Source organism: Carassius carassius, chromosome 25 (assembly GCF_963082965.1).
Source record: "Carassius carassius chromosome 25, fCarCar2.1, whole genome shotgun sequence".
Taxonomy (NCBI): Eukaryota; Metazoa; Chordata; class Actinopteri; order Cypriniformes; family Cyprinidae; genus Carassius; species Carassius carassius.
In genome coordinates this window covers 13,661,586-13,676,531 of record NC_081779.1, presented here as the reverse complement: position 1 = coordinate 13,676,531, position 14,946 = coordinate 13,661,586, and the positions used below count along the sequence as shown (strand labels likewise).

At 36.0% G+C, this 14,946-nt stretch overlaps 1 protein-coding gene across 1 annotated transcript; it reads right to left on the bottom strand.

Annotated features, from left to right (window-relative positions):
* Positions 1-339: 339 nt before the first annotated feature.
* LOC132104877 (pleckstrin homology domain-containing family O member 1-A-like) lies at positions 340-13,656 on the bottom strand. Its single transcript, XM_059510398.1, has 6 exons — positions 13,570-13,656; positions 12,124-12,261; positions 8,438-8,578; positions 7,976-8,080; positions 3,624-3,725; positions 340-1,860 (listed from the first exon to the last, which is right to left on the bottom strand). The coding sequence occupies exons 1-6, from the start codon at positions 13,654-13,656 to the stop codon at positions 796-798; spliced, it is 1,638 nt and encodes a 545-aa protein (XP_059366381.1). The 3' UTR covers positions 340-795.
* Positions 13,657-14,946: the final 1,290 nt, after the last annotated feature.

Below are 14,946 nucleotides of genomic sequence, written 5' to 3'. Positions count from 1 at the left end.
ACAATTTACATCATTAGCAGAGAGAGAATTTATATATTTATATATATATATATATATATATATATATATATATATATATATATATATATATATATATATATATATATATATATATATATATATATATATACAGTGCCCTCCATAAGAATTGGAACAGTATATATATAATATAATAATAATATAATAATCTGCAAGCAAAATGGACCAAATTAATTGATATCGAATCAAAAACTTTATGGAATCAAAAGCTTGTATATTGAAAATTGTATCATTATCCACCGCTATCAATAACATTTTTAAATGTGTCCATTTAGTAATTTTGGGGGAAAATATATAAATATTTTTAAATGCTAATAAAAATGATAATTAATCTACCTGCGCAGTATCGACTTTTCAAAATGCATTTGGGTCTTAAGTCCACTTTTAACCTTTACCTGAAACACTTTTTCCCCACACAAAGCTTAACATTCCACTCCTCGCAAACATTTTTTTTTCACCTGAGCTTTTTTTTTTTGCAAAAAGCAGATCATAAACCAGTTTATTCATGAGTAACATTATACAGTACCGATGCAAATAGAAGAAGTACAGCCCTGAAAGAGTCAAAGTGCAAAGACAAAGGGTTGAGGTGTTAGAGGAACAACAGTTAATATATAAACAATAGACTGAGATAAAACAGAACACTGGTTTGCACTGGAAAGTTCCATCTATTGTTCCCCTTCCTTGCATTCATTGTAAAGGCTCACAAGTATTAGAAAGCATAATGACTGACTGAAGATTCGGTCAGGGGCTTTTCTGCTAGCGATTCTGTGAGGGTGTTGTGGGTATTCCAGTTTTTCGGTGCCCTACCCGTTGCTGTCTGGCTTGTAGCTCCTTTACCTCAGCCAGAACCTCTCTCGCTTCTCGCCAGGATGAAATGGCCTCTTGTAAGAGCCGCTCAGCTGCTGGCCTCCTGCTGTCCCAGTCCACAGCTTCACTGAGGGGAGAATCAGTACCCTTCCTCAAATGGTGCGAGTAAGAGATCTGAAAAAAAGCAGGGTCTGTAGACTTCATATAGGGCGAGTTTGAGCCAGTGGACAAAGGTGAGTCTGAACCTTTATTGTCCGTCAGATCGATGCATTTCCAGTGGGGTGAACTTGATTCTTTTGAATCAGGTGAATCAATGCTCTTTGAGCGAAGTGCGCTCTTGTAATGAGGGGATTTGAATGACTTAAAATGGGGCGAGTCCTTGGACTTCACATGTGCAGATTCTTTCCCTTTGGAACCAGGTGAATCTTTTGCCCTTACTGAGGGTGAGTCTGTGCCTTTGTTGTGGGGTGAATTATGTGAGCTTGAGCCCTTGGAGTGAGGTGAGTCAGAGCCCTTGAGGTTGCGCAGACGAGGGGAGTCAATGCCTCTTAAGTAGGGGTAAGATCCCATCCTGCTCCGATGGGGTTCCTGTTCCTGAATCTCAGCTAACAGCTCTTGAGTCTTCTGCAGCCGCTGGCTTATCAGATCCTGCAGGTGGCTCGTGGGACTCTGGGACAGCGTTGCCTGGAGCCCATTCTTCTTATTTGGTTTTCTCTCTCCTCGGGACAGAGTGTCATCCATGGAAGCACATCGGTTACGACCCTGAGCTAACTTCTTCTCATTTTGAGGTGTGTAAGGGTGGTTTTCACAGCTCCAAGAGAACTCGCTCCTGCGTGGCAAGCTGCTGGTTTTCACCTTGCCATCTGTAACAGAGGCCGACGGCCTGGACACATCAGTGCCAGCGCGTCGATGGCTGGGTGCCAGCTTTTCCAGTCTGAGATCATCATCAAGCAAACCAGTGTCCACCTCATTCACCAAGTCCAGTGTCAGCATTCCATCAGAGGAGGCAGAGGTCTAAAATAGGAAAGCAAGAAACATATATATATATTTTCTGTTAAAGAAGCAGACTGGAGGATATTCAAAATTCAAAATATTAAACCATCACAGAAAAAACATTACATTTTAAAATATATTAAAACTGAAAAAATATTATTTTAAATTGTAATACCAGAAATACTGTGCAATATAACTATTGTGTTCAGTGTTTTTGATCAAATAAATTGATAAAAATAATTGTTTTATTATTATCTCACCTAAATGTTTGTTCCAGTCTGGTTTGTTTTAACAATGGTATAGCATAATTTAGTTGCACAGTACATTACACACAGCACAAGAAATATATATATATATATATATTTTTTTTTTTTTTTTTTTTTTATATTAGTGTAATTTACATAAATACGTACCAAGATGGACATTTTGATATTTTGTGTGCAGGATTCAAGAAATGATCTGTTCATGTTATATAGGAAAGCACAGTGCATGTAGGGGGTGTGGCCTCAATAGCCCTGCAGTAAGCAGTGTGCTGTGTGCATGTGATTGAGCAGTGTGTAGGGTAGAAATTTAACTGAAATTGCATTAAATCAGGTTGTTTTAACCAAGATTATGCTGCAAGATTTTTTTTATCAACTACATTTAAGTCTCCAGTTCCTGCAATTTTGCTAATTTCCAGTTTATTCCCATTAATTCCCATATATTCCTGTTAATTCCCATGGAAAGTTTGCAGTCTTGAAACTTCCCAGAATTTTGCAACCCTAAGTCCGTTATAACTGATTCATTCAAAAAATGTATGTATTAATGTAAAAATATTAAACCAAATTTCTGTAAATGTAAAAGGATTGGGATAAGTAAGATTTTTTTTTTTTACATGTTTTTTTTTTAAGTATCTCAGCAAGGCTGAATTTCAAAAATACAGTAAACAAAAAATACTGTTACATATTACAATTTAAAAGAAATGTTCACTATTTAAATATATTCAAAATTTTAATTTATTCCTGTGATAAAGTTGTATTCTAATCCTTCAGAAATCATTCTACTGATTTGCTGCTCAAGAAACATTATCATCACATATTATTATCAATGTTGAAAAAAGTCGTGCTGCATAATATTTTTAGAAAAATCTGAAGAACATAATTTATTTATAAAAATCATTTGTAAAATTATTTAAGTCTTTAGTGGCACTTCTAATCAACTTTAATGCATATTTGCTCTTTGCTGAATAAAAGTATTAATTTCTTTAAACACATTACATACCCAAACTTTTGAATGGTTGAGTACATTAAAAAGGACTCTTTGATTAATAAAAGGTTCAAAAGAGCAGCATTTGTTTGAGTTTAACGAATCCTTACAGAATAAAGACAAATAATAAAAACTAATTTCTTTAAAAAATAAAATTAAAAAAATCCAAATGTTTATTAGGGGGGTCATAAAACGTATTTTGACAATTTAGATGCAAAACGGCAGATAAATCAAATAACAGAATCCCAGTCAGAGCGATACAGCTGAAAGATAACACACTCACTCACATATACAGTACACATTCACATTAAAGGTTTGTGTGTAAAACTTGTTAAATAAGGAAAAATACTTTTAAATAGTTTCAGTAGAGTTTTCTGGATTATCTGTTATGCAGGCAAGTTATAAATAGCTGCATATAAGTTTCATCAATACTGCACCAAACTATACCTAGTGCCATGAAGTCCGTACATTTCCACTGGCGCACAATAGTATACAACAACAGTCATCTGAATCAAAGTCAAAACAAGAAAGCCACCCACCACAGACATGAGATGACCCCGCGTGGGCAAACGGCGCCCAAGTGGGATCTTGGCCCTATCGCGTGTAGGGTGATCCAGAAGACTCTTCTCCTCAAACATCACCTGCAGAAGAAAACGAGACAAAACTGGAGCTGAGATCACTTTTACTATATTAACACAGTCCTTTTCAGCGGCCTTATTTGGATTCTAATTTACACAACAAAAATTAACTATATGAGTGTTAATTAGTCTCCCTTTAATCTCTGTTTAATCCAGCAGTTGTTGGTATGAAAATGAATTTGCAGATTTATAAATAGAATGTGCTATATGCTGATGATGTTAAATTCACAGTGGTTTCTGGTATATGAAATGCAGTGATTTTACAAGTGAAAACAAGACCTTGTGAAATATTTTCCTACAAATAAAGTTGTTCAGTTTCAGTGAAATACAAGAAGCTCATTTGAATGTTTGTGGTTTATAAAGAAGACTTTGAAAATAAGTATCTTATGCTCAAGGCTGCATAAAATATACAGTAAAAATAGTAATATTGTGAAAAAAGTTTTCTATTTTAATATGTTTTAAAATGTAATTTATTACTTTTGATGGTGGCTGAACTTTCAGCAGTCAATACTTCAGTCTTCATTGTCAAACGGTCCATCAGAAATCTAATATGCTGATTTGGTGATCAAGAAACATTTCTTATTATTATCAATCTTTAAAACCATTGTGCTTTGATAAATAGAAAGCTCAAAAGAATAGCATGTATTTGAAATAGCAAATTTTTTTATGTGAAAATCTTTACTGTAAGTCTTGATCAATTTAATACATTCTTGCTGAATACAAATGTTAAAGGTTCAGTAGGACTTCTTGGAAAATGCTAACTTTAGCCTGATAGCACTGAAGGCATACATCCCACCCTCCCCGCAAATAGCTGTCCAAAGCCACGCCTCCTGAACATATGAATGCACACAGACTAGATGACCAGAGACAGCATTACTTCAATACATCATGTGTCACATTTTTACCACTTAACTTAATGATTGCTATTGGGATGTGAAGAGACTTTAACCAATCATAACAAAAATGTTTCTGAAGACAATCACCTATTCCACCTTTCATTTCTGTAATGTTGGTTTTGGGTTTTGTTTCATGTTCATTGTTTTCCATGTCATTTATTTTGATATTTATCCATGTTTCATGTTCCTGTCATGTGTTTCCCTTGTTCTCTCATGTGATCTTGCCATGTGTTCCCCTTGTGAATGTGTCATGTTGTCATTGGTTGATTTGGTCATCTGGGTTCTCTGTTCTGTCATTAGGTGTGTTCGTCTTGAAGCAGCGCTGCATTGAACTATCTGTGTAGGACATCTAATTTGAGGGTCTGCTCAGCGCTGCTTCAAGTTGAACACACCTACTGGTTTGTTGTCTTGATTATTCCAGGTGTTCCTTTTTTGTCATTAGTCTCTTTGTATACACTTGGTACGGAACGTATTCAGACCCCCTTAAATGTTTTACTCTTTGTTATATTGCAGCCATTTGCTAAAATCATTTAAGTACATTTTTTTCCTCATTAAATGTACACACAGCACCCCATATTGACAGAAAAACATAGAATTTTTGACATTTTTGCAGATTTATTAAAAAAGAAAAACTGAAATATCACATGGTCCTAAGTATTCAGACCCTTTGCTGTGACACTCATATATTTAACTCAGGTGCTGTCCATTTCTTCTGATCATCCTTGAGATGGTTCTACACCTACATTTGAGTCCAGCTGTGTTTGATTATACTGATTGGACTTGATTAGGAAAGCCACACACTTGTCTATATAAAACCTTACAGCTCACAGTGCATGTCAGAGCAAATGAGAATCATGAGGTCAAAGGAACTGCCTGAAGAGCTCAGAGACAGAATTGTGGCAAGGCACAGATCTGGCCAAGGTTACAAAAAAAATTCTGCTGCACTTAAGGTTCCTAAGAGCACAGTGGCCTCCATAATCCTTAAATGGAAGAAGTTTGGGATGACCAGAACCCTTCCTAGAGCTGGCCGTCCAGCCAAACTGAGCTATCGGGGGAGAAGAGCCTTGGTGAGAGAGGTAAAGAAGAACCCACAGATCACTGTGGCTGAGCTCCAGAGATGCAGTCGGGAGGTGGGAGAAAGTTGTAGAAAGTCAACCATCACTGCAGCCCTCCACCAGTCGGGGCTTTATGGCAGAGTGGCCCGACAGAAGCCTCTCCTCAGTGCAAGACGCATGAAAGCCCCATGGAGTTTGCTAAAAAACACCTGAAGGATTCTCTGTTCTGATGAGACCAAGATAGAACATTTTGGCCTTAATTCTAAGCAATACAACAGTGAAGCATGGTGGTGGCAGCATCATGCTGTGGGGGTGTTTTTCAGCTGCAGGGACAGGACGACTGGTTGCAATCGAGGTAAAGATGAATGCAGCCATGTACAGGGATATCCTAGACGAAAACCTTCTCCAGAGTGCTCAGGACCTCAGACTGGGCCGAAGGTTTACCTTCCAACAAGACAATGACCCTAAGCACACAGCTAAAATAAAGGAGTGGCTTCACAACAACTCTGTGACTGTTCTTGACTGGCCCAGCCAGAGCCCTGACTTAAACCCAATTGAGCATATCTGGAGAGACCTGAAAATGGCTGTCCACCAACGTTTACCATCCAACCTGACAGAACTGTAGAGGATCTGCAAGGAGGAATGGCAGAGGATCCCCAAATCCAGGTGTGAAAAAATTGTTGCATCTTTCCCAAAAAGACTCATGGCTGTATTCAATCAAAAGGGTGCTTCTACTAAATACTGAGCAAAGGGTCTGAATACTTAGGACCATGTGATATTTCAGTATCTCTTTTTTAATAAATGTGCAAAAATTTCAACAATTCTGTGTTTTCTCTGTCAATATGGGGTGCTGTGTGTACATTTAATGAGAAAAAAAAAGAACTTTAATGATTTTAGCAAATGGCTGCAATATAACAGTGAAAAATTTAAGGGGGTCTGAATACTTTCCGTACCCACTGTATATAGCCCTCATGTTTTATTGTCTGGCTTTGTTCAGTGTAATCTGCTGCATCTGGTGAGTTTGTGTGCCAGTCCATTAGTCAAGTCTAAATAAACTGCACATGGGTTCTTCAACTTACCTCCAGCTGACTCGTTACAAATTCTTAATGAAAAAAATTTCTTACATAAAAAATCTTACTGAACCCAATCTTTATATATATATATATATATATATATATATATATACAAAGTTGTGTGTACAATAATAAAATATAATAATTAGGGGCTGGTTCAATACCACTTTTTCAAAACCAATAATGATCCGATACCAAAGATTCTGAGTATCTGCCAATACCGATATAAACTAGGTAAATGGATAATCCAGTAGCAAAAGTTACTCTAGAAAAATGAGCAATTGTGCAAAAGTATTATAATAATAAATGCTCCAAATACAGAGCGGCGCAAAACGCTTATGCGCAACGAGGTTCAAAGAACAAAGTGAAGAGATATAGATAAGTAGTGTATTAAATATGTGCGTTTGCCTTGTCTTTTTAACAGTTTAAATTTCAGTTACTGTGCTCGTGACAAATAATTCATAGTGCTCTCTACTCCAGTCTTGTAATCTAACCAGATATCTGGGAGAAATTTACACTATTTAGAAACAGTACAAAACTCCAGCAAGATAAATTCCTTTTATGCAAAACCACTTATCTTTATTTAAAGATCAAATATACTGCAGCATACTGAACATTTAATCATCTTGGAAAGAGTTTCATCATCTTGACTGTCATTACCGAACGCGTTACGCAGTTTGAATGCTGAGTGGAGGATGACTGACAGCAGCAGCGAAGAGAAGAGTTGATGTGAACTTGACTTAAATATTTACCTGTACCTCACATTAAACTGTGAGATGGCTTCAGAACACTTAAAATATAGTTTAGAAAACTTTATTGTGCTTTATAATGTGTATGTATAAAAAAACTTACTGAACCCAATCTTATATATACATATATATATATACATATACAGAGTTTTGTGTATAATAATAACATATAATAATATACAATACAGTATAATGATATAGTTGGTTTAACAGTGCTTAGCTGAAATGTTTTTCATGGGTATCTGAAGAAAAAAAATTATAATAATAATATAATAATATTTTCTACATTTATTACTTTTGTGAAATAATTACATTTAAAGTTTTCTAAAAGTTCAAAACCAAAATAATGGCAGGAAAATGACTAATGAAAGGGAAGAATGTGGGAAGAGACTGAAGGAGTGGAAAGCTAAAATATAGGTGGGAGGAAGAGCATTAAACAGCAAAGAATAAATAAAGAATATATGAAATGTCTGTAGTCACCTCATCCAGCACACGATTCTTAGTTCTGGTAATAGCAGTGTTTAATACATTGATCCAAGATTCCTTCTCCTCTGGACTGACGGCCAGAAATACAAGACTGGGGCTCTAATGGAGTAAAAATATATGAAAATATTGACTATCAAAGATTCTGAAATGAATGATGGTGGTACTTAGAATTTTTAGACATGAATTTTAAGGGTCTTTGAAAAAATAAAAAGACAAATTTTCCTTGATCTTTTCTTTAAGGAATCAGTTCCTTATTGCAAAATCTTAATGTTTGTGAAGTTATGCAGGATATGATCCTTTCAAATTTTCATCGAAAAGAACTTTGATGTTGACTGACACAGATTCATCTTTGCAATAAATTAAGAAACTGGTTAAAATCAGACCTCACAAAAGTAAAAGAGGCACAGAATGAATTGTACACTGTTAACCCATAACATCACAATGTTTTGTTCTTACCTTGTTTCCAGGATGTTGGCACCGGAGCAGGGTAAATTTACTGTGATTCTTCTTACTGTGGCTCTTGACATTTCGCAGTTCCTCTGAGCGCTCGTACTGTGCCAGGTCAAACACTTCATGAGTCTTCCCATCATTCTTCATCTGGACACAAGAACAGCAGCATCAGCACACAGACACAGGCCATCACCAGGCCTGAAGCTACAAACAATAGCTATCAATAATTGAAATCATCAGCAGTCCTTTTCCAGGCCAACTGTGCAGACAACAGTGAATTATGGACAGCTCCAAGGACAGCATTAATTAGTTCAACAGAACACTGCTGTGAGATCATTATGGGCTCAATATATGCTGACAGAACACTAAATCATAAAAAATTTGTACTCGTATTTAAGGATATATGAACAATAGATAGAACATAGCCTATACGACTAAATATATTTTGTATATCAAATTATACCTCTCATTGACAACTTAATTGCTCATAATTGCTAATTTATGCAAATTATTTTAGGTCTAATGGTGGCTTAACATAATAAAATGTGACTTTGGATCAGTAAGATTTTTTAATGTTTTTTTTTTCAGTTCTTATGATCACCAAGGTTTCTTATATTTGATGAAAAATGAAACGTCAAGAACAAAACAAACATCACACATGCCAAATATTAAAGGAAAAGAATTGTGACTGGTGTTCTTTTTCATCAGAAATCAAGACAGATGTCCCAAACTGTTTTCAGTTAGTTCAGCTCTTCCTCTGTTAATTCAACCAGTGACCCATCTGTTAAAATGCCTCATTTTAAGACAGGTCAGTCCTCATTATAGCTGACTGTTGTCGAAAATATTTAAATTTCACTGAACCCGAGGGAAGAAAAACCCACAGTAGGACTTTAAATTCCACAGAGCCACAATGAGGGTCACAAGGGTTTTTGCTGAGACAAACACAAAAACGCAATGTTAGATATTGGCATGCACTATGTTATGTCACACAGAGCAAAAAAAAAAAAAAAAAGACTTAATGTCATGGTTACCAAGCATTCACCAATACAACGGAAATATGTAACAAAGGAATTTGATGTCAGTGAGCTTGAGATTAAAGTGCAAAGATCAAAGTGATCCGTGATCATAGATCAAACAGCAAGCACAAGCAAACCAGCCTGTTCATTATATGACTCTACAATATCATATTTAGGTCATGTTTACTAAAGTAATTTACAAATCAACCAGTTTTACAATAATGAGTGAAATGTAGGTAAATCTGTGTAACCGTATGCCTCCAGATGGCCTCCTGGGGTCACACATTTTAATGTGAGTGAGCGCACACTCTGAGAAAGAGCGTACTAGTAATGCTAATATGGGGCAAAAGACCCCTGGTGGAAAAAAGCCTGGCCTCTCTTCACCACATAAATATTTCACTCCCCCAGTGTTGGCACAGCACGTTCCCGGCAGGGGGCCATCCTGATCTCTGGATTAACCACCTCCAAAAATAACCCACTAACCAACCATCTTCATTCTGAAGAAGGTAACTCCATCCACAACAAGATGTAAGGACTAAAATGCAGCCTCTGTAAAGAGTACTCCTATGAATATTACATTATCCTGATGCTACCTCAGAGTAGAGTTGGTTTTCAAGGCAATGTGAACTGTAAAAGCTGTACAAGCTGATGTAAAAACACTGCTAAAAATGTGATAATACTATACATTTTATGAACGACACTACAAACAAATCCTTATTGTTGAACACTACAGTATCTTGAAAATATGATGTTTTGGGCAAAACAGACTCATCTACAGATGTCTGTGAATCTACAGTGTTTATGGGTAAATCCTCAGCACGTTTACATATGATCCATTTGCACATGATGCACTCTTAACCAGGACTGATCAGCCTGAATATAGTGAATACTAGACTAGAGCATCAATTATTTACACCACATATATAGAGAGAACTTGAAAAGAAGCAATTTGAACACAGTTCTAGATGCTCAGCTGTCTACATATCTACATCTACACTTCAAATGATTCACTTGGGAGTCAGAAAGGATCGGACCCTTTACGACTCATGTTGCATGAGGTGTGCCTCACTATGCTATATGAGTGAGATCAATTGAAGAGTTATGTCAAGTGTCATTATTCTGGAAAGAACAGGTCTACCTAGAGCACTGAAGGAAAGTCAAGTTCAGCGGCTCATAATGCCATCAGTACTATAGACAGCCAGGGCACACAATACACACAGCCTTAAGGCAAGCAGCAGTCACTAGAGGACAGACCTGTAGTGCACATACTCAGACTAATGCAACCTGCTGCCATTGTATTCTGGTTTTATATAAATAACCTTGCTTGCCTGACCGGAGGAAGAATTCACAAGGCTGAAGTAGGTACACAGAATGCTAATAATCTGTTCGGTCTCATTTTACAACTTAAATTCCACTGAATAATGGGGATACACTGTGAAAATATGAAGAAAATATGATGAACATCACTTGCTCACCAATGGATCCTGTGCAGTGAATGGGAGCCATCAAAGTGAGAGACCAAACAGCTGATAAAAACATCCCAATGACCCACAAGTAATCCACACAACTTGAGTTCAAGATAATTAACATCTTTTTAAGTGAAAAGCTCTGTTTTTAGAAACAAACGCATCAATAAATTTGTTAACGTATTTGGTTTAGATGGTTCCATCCGACTATCCAAAATGTTGCTTTCTCCAGTGAAAATGTGCACCGATAAGACTGTTTTAATAAGATTAATTGCTGGACTGGAGTCAGAATTATTGTGATGTATTTATCAGCCGTTTGGACTCTCATTATAACACTTATTCACTGAAAAGGATCCATTGGTGAGCTAGATGTAATTTCTCCAAATCTGTTCTGATTAATAAAACAAACTCATCAACATCTTGGATGGCCTGAGAGTGTTTTTTTCATGGCCAGTATCTTATGATGGTGTGACACTGGATTTAGTGTCTCTCTCGCTCACTGGGGATGCTTGGAAGCAGCTGGGTCTTGAATCCTTTAGTGTAAATAACAATGTCATCCAAAAGACAGCAGCTGTGCGAATAAAGCATATGCGGCATATATCGCTTATGTCAAAAACCAGGGCACAGCTGTATAGTTTTCCATCATGGTATGCTGTTATGTGATGGTTCTGTGAAACTGATGAAAGCCTACAGGCAGTGACAGAAACAAGCTGCTACACTTCCATGAAAATTACAACCATTCCTCTACACATGCTTCAAGTGATTAAATGATTCAATTGCAAAGATTTGTTGCTCCTACAATGAACAGGAAATTAAATTCAATTGAATATCTGTAAGCAACTTCCAGAACCTTCAGGGATCTTTGGTACAGGCGCTGACACAAAGTCCATGACACAAGCACAGGTTCACATGCTGTTTGTGGTTTGAGGCCACAGCTTAGTTTAAATTTTCAGTGTTTATATAATACTCTTTAGAAAATGATAGCATGTCAAAAGGACTACTTTGATTACTTTTAAATCAAGGGCAGGAGGTTTTGGCAAACATTAATTATTAACATTCATAACTCACTATATAATCACTATATTTGACATGGTATACTTTTGGAAATCTGACACTTTTGGAAAATGTCCCTCATTGTTTTGATGGATCATTTTAAGCATGAAATCATTATGATTATGCATGTTTTGACACTAAAATCTTAATAACTTACCTCTTTTTCAAAGATGTACAGATGATCTCCTTTAAGCATCACAAAGCGATTTCGCCATATTTCCCTAAATATTCCTTTGCCACTGAACCTGCGGATCCAGCCTACTTTGTCTGGTTGGGATGATGGCTGGTTGAGATCCTGAAGTCAACAATGACCCGGTTAATGTGTCGCCCTTCTTACAATATAGAATTTGAGTTCAAATAGACCTCTGTCACACTGCACTGTGCTAAATCATCATAACATTTATTCCATATCTGTTATATTAATACTTATTTTTATTAATATAACTATAAGTAACTCTTCCAATATTAACTGGCCTATTTCTCACTAGTATTTTAACTAATAAGTCCTAGTAGGTCTCGTGACATATTCAAACACTTAGCACTCTTACTAGTTACTAGTTTTGTCAGTAGCTTTATTAGTGCATATAAAATGTTTTACTAGTAACATTTTTAATCTAGAAAAGATTTTTAACTGAACCATTTGCTGTCATATGCAAGCAAAAAACAATTGTGACTAGTGAAAAATGTTACACAATTGAAATTCATATTAGTGTCATATTACGCTGGATTACATATTAGTGTCTTGAATAGTTAATATTATCTAATAAGTACTACTAAAACTGGAATAGATACCCTAGTAACTAATGAGTGACTTGTAACTAAGAAATAGACTAGTGCCGAATGTCTAATTAAATTGGACTCACTATTGTAATAAGCACTAAAAGTAGCCTACATTTAAAAAGACAGAGTAGTAGTATTGGATTACTTACTAGTAACAATAATAATAATAATATAAAAAAATTGATTAAAGAAATAAATATGAATCTGTTTTTGTAGTCTGTGATATTAAAACGGCCTGATATATTGCATCCTAATAAAAGTCAAATTTTACTCTACCGCCGTCTATCATTTAAGGGGGTATATGGGATATAAGGGGTATATATATCCCAAAAAGATTTACTGTCAGATAGTCAATTAAGGGTGTGGCTAATTAAATATTCTGTTAAATAGAATAAAAGATGTGTCAATTAAATGAGTGACAACAGCATATAATGAAGTGTAACGGTCTCACATTCGGCGTTTCATAACAAAGGAGTCATTGTTAAATTAATTTACGGAAGCACAGAATACTAACGTTAAACAGAACACAAACAATTGTGCTGTACATTCAGTCACTGTTCAATTTAACTTTTAAATGATCAGCATTCAAAATCTAAATTTCCACCATCATTGACGGATGAAATTCTCACCCTTTTGACCAAATGGCTTTTCTTCATTCTGTTCGTAAAATGTGTCTTTTACGAAGTATATTCCGCGATCTGTCCCGCTTTCTAGAAGAAACGGAGATGTTTTTGTTTATCTTCAGCTGTGATTTGCCGCGTGCAGGTGCTATTGGGATGAGGTGCTGGTTGACTGCCAGTTTCTACACTGACGGTTTGCAAACCGCGGGCACAGACTCTCTCTCTCCATTGGCTTGGGTGAGTCCCTGAGCTGCTGTGCTTCTCTCGGTTGTAGAGCTCGATTGCTCCATCTATTGAACGAGCACAGCTGTCGCTGCATATTGAATTTCAGTGGCTTTTTCCCCCTCGACAAGCTAAACACAATGCAAATCAGTGTGTATAGCAAAATATATTATTTTCAGTGATAATCAATATAACTGCTTATTTGTAACCTAATGAATTCATAGGCCATGTGTTTCATGTTTTGGTACAAAGCTAGAAGTGAATAACTTGCATTCAGAAACAGTGTGGAGGAAAGTGGGGCTATTGTATCACAAACAAAGGTTGCCCATAGTTTGACACTTTTAGATATTAATATTTATCCATATGTTAGAACATTTTTGTTAATTAAAATGTCAAAATCATTATTTTATAATAACTGTTAGGTAGCAGGTGAACTCAATGAAACAACATTGTCATATTGAGGAAAATATATTTTTCTTAAATTGCAGGCAGGGCGAGTTTAAAAATATTAAATTTAATCTTTTTTTGATGTTTTATGCATCACTTTTCTACATAACTGATTAACTTTAAATTCTGCTGAAATACATAATAAATGCACGTTTCACTGATCTACCTTGAGAGAGATGTGACAAGTTCTTTACTAAACCCTTACTAAACTCTCACGCAGCAGTTTTGTTTCAGTAAATCTAAATAGAAATGTGTGCCAGTTGTGGCAAAAGTAAAAAATGACAACAAATGAGAGCATAGATTTGAATATTACAAATAAAAACAAAATACATAATCTTATGTAGCTCAAGCACATATGGGATTTGGATATTCCCTTCTAAGGTCTGAAAAAAACATATTCAGAATGTTTTCTATGCTTCTTCTCTGTCTACATAAACTGACCACATTATTCTAAAACAGAGCAAGAAATGTTTCCCTCGAGTTGACAAAGCATTGTACATTTGCCTAGAATAGTTTAAGAGATTTATTTTACCCAAATCTGTAAATAACAAATGGATCTTTTACCTGATTTTTGTTCCAATGTATTTATGTGAATTTCAGTTCAACAGATCAGGTGTGATATAATCTCTCTGGAAACCTACCAGGCCCTTTACTGACTCATCATAAGCAACCTTTAACGTTTTATTCTTTATTTTTTTTCCTCTTTATCCATACACAGCAAATTGTGTGCTTGATGCAGTAAAGCCATTAAGTGGTTCAGGTCTGCTGGTACTCTGGTTGATGGTGGGGATTAATGGATGTGATTTAGGATTGAGGAAGGGGACTTAACAGTGGAGCAACTTGAATGTGTCTTGGGGGTTAAGCTCTGGAGGTCAGGGCCCTCAGGGCTAAACTCAGTCTACTTAATACAG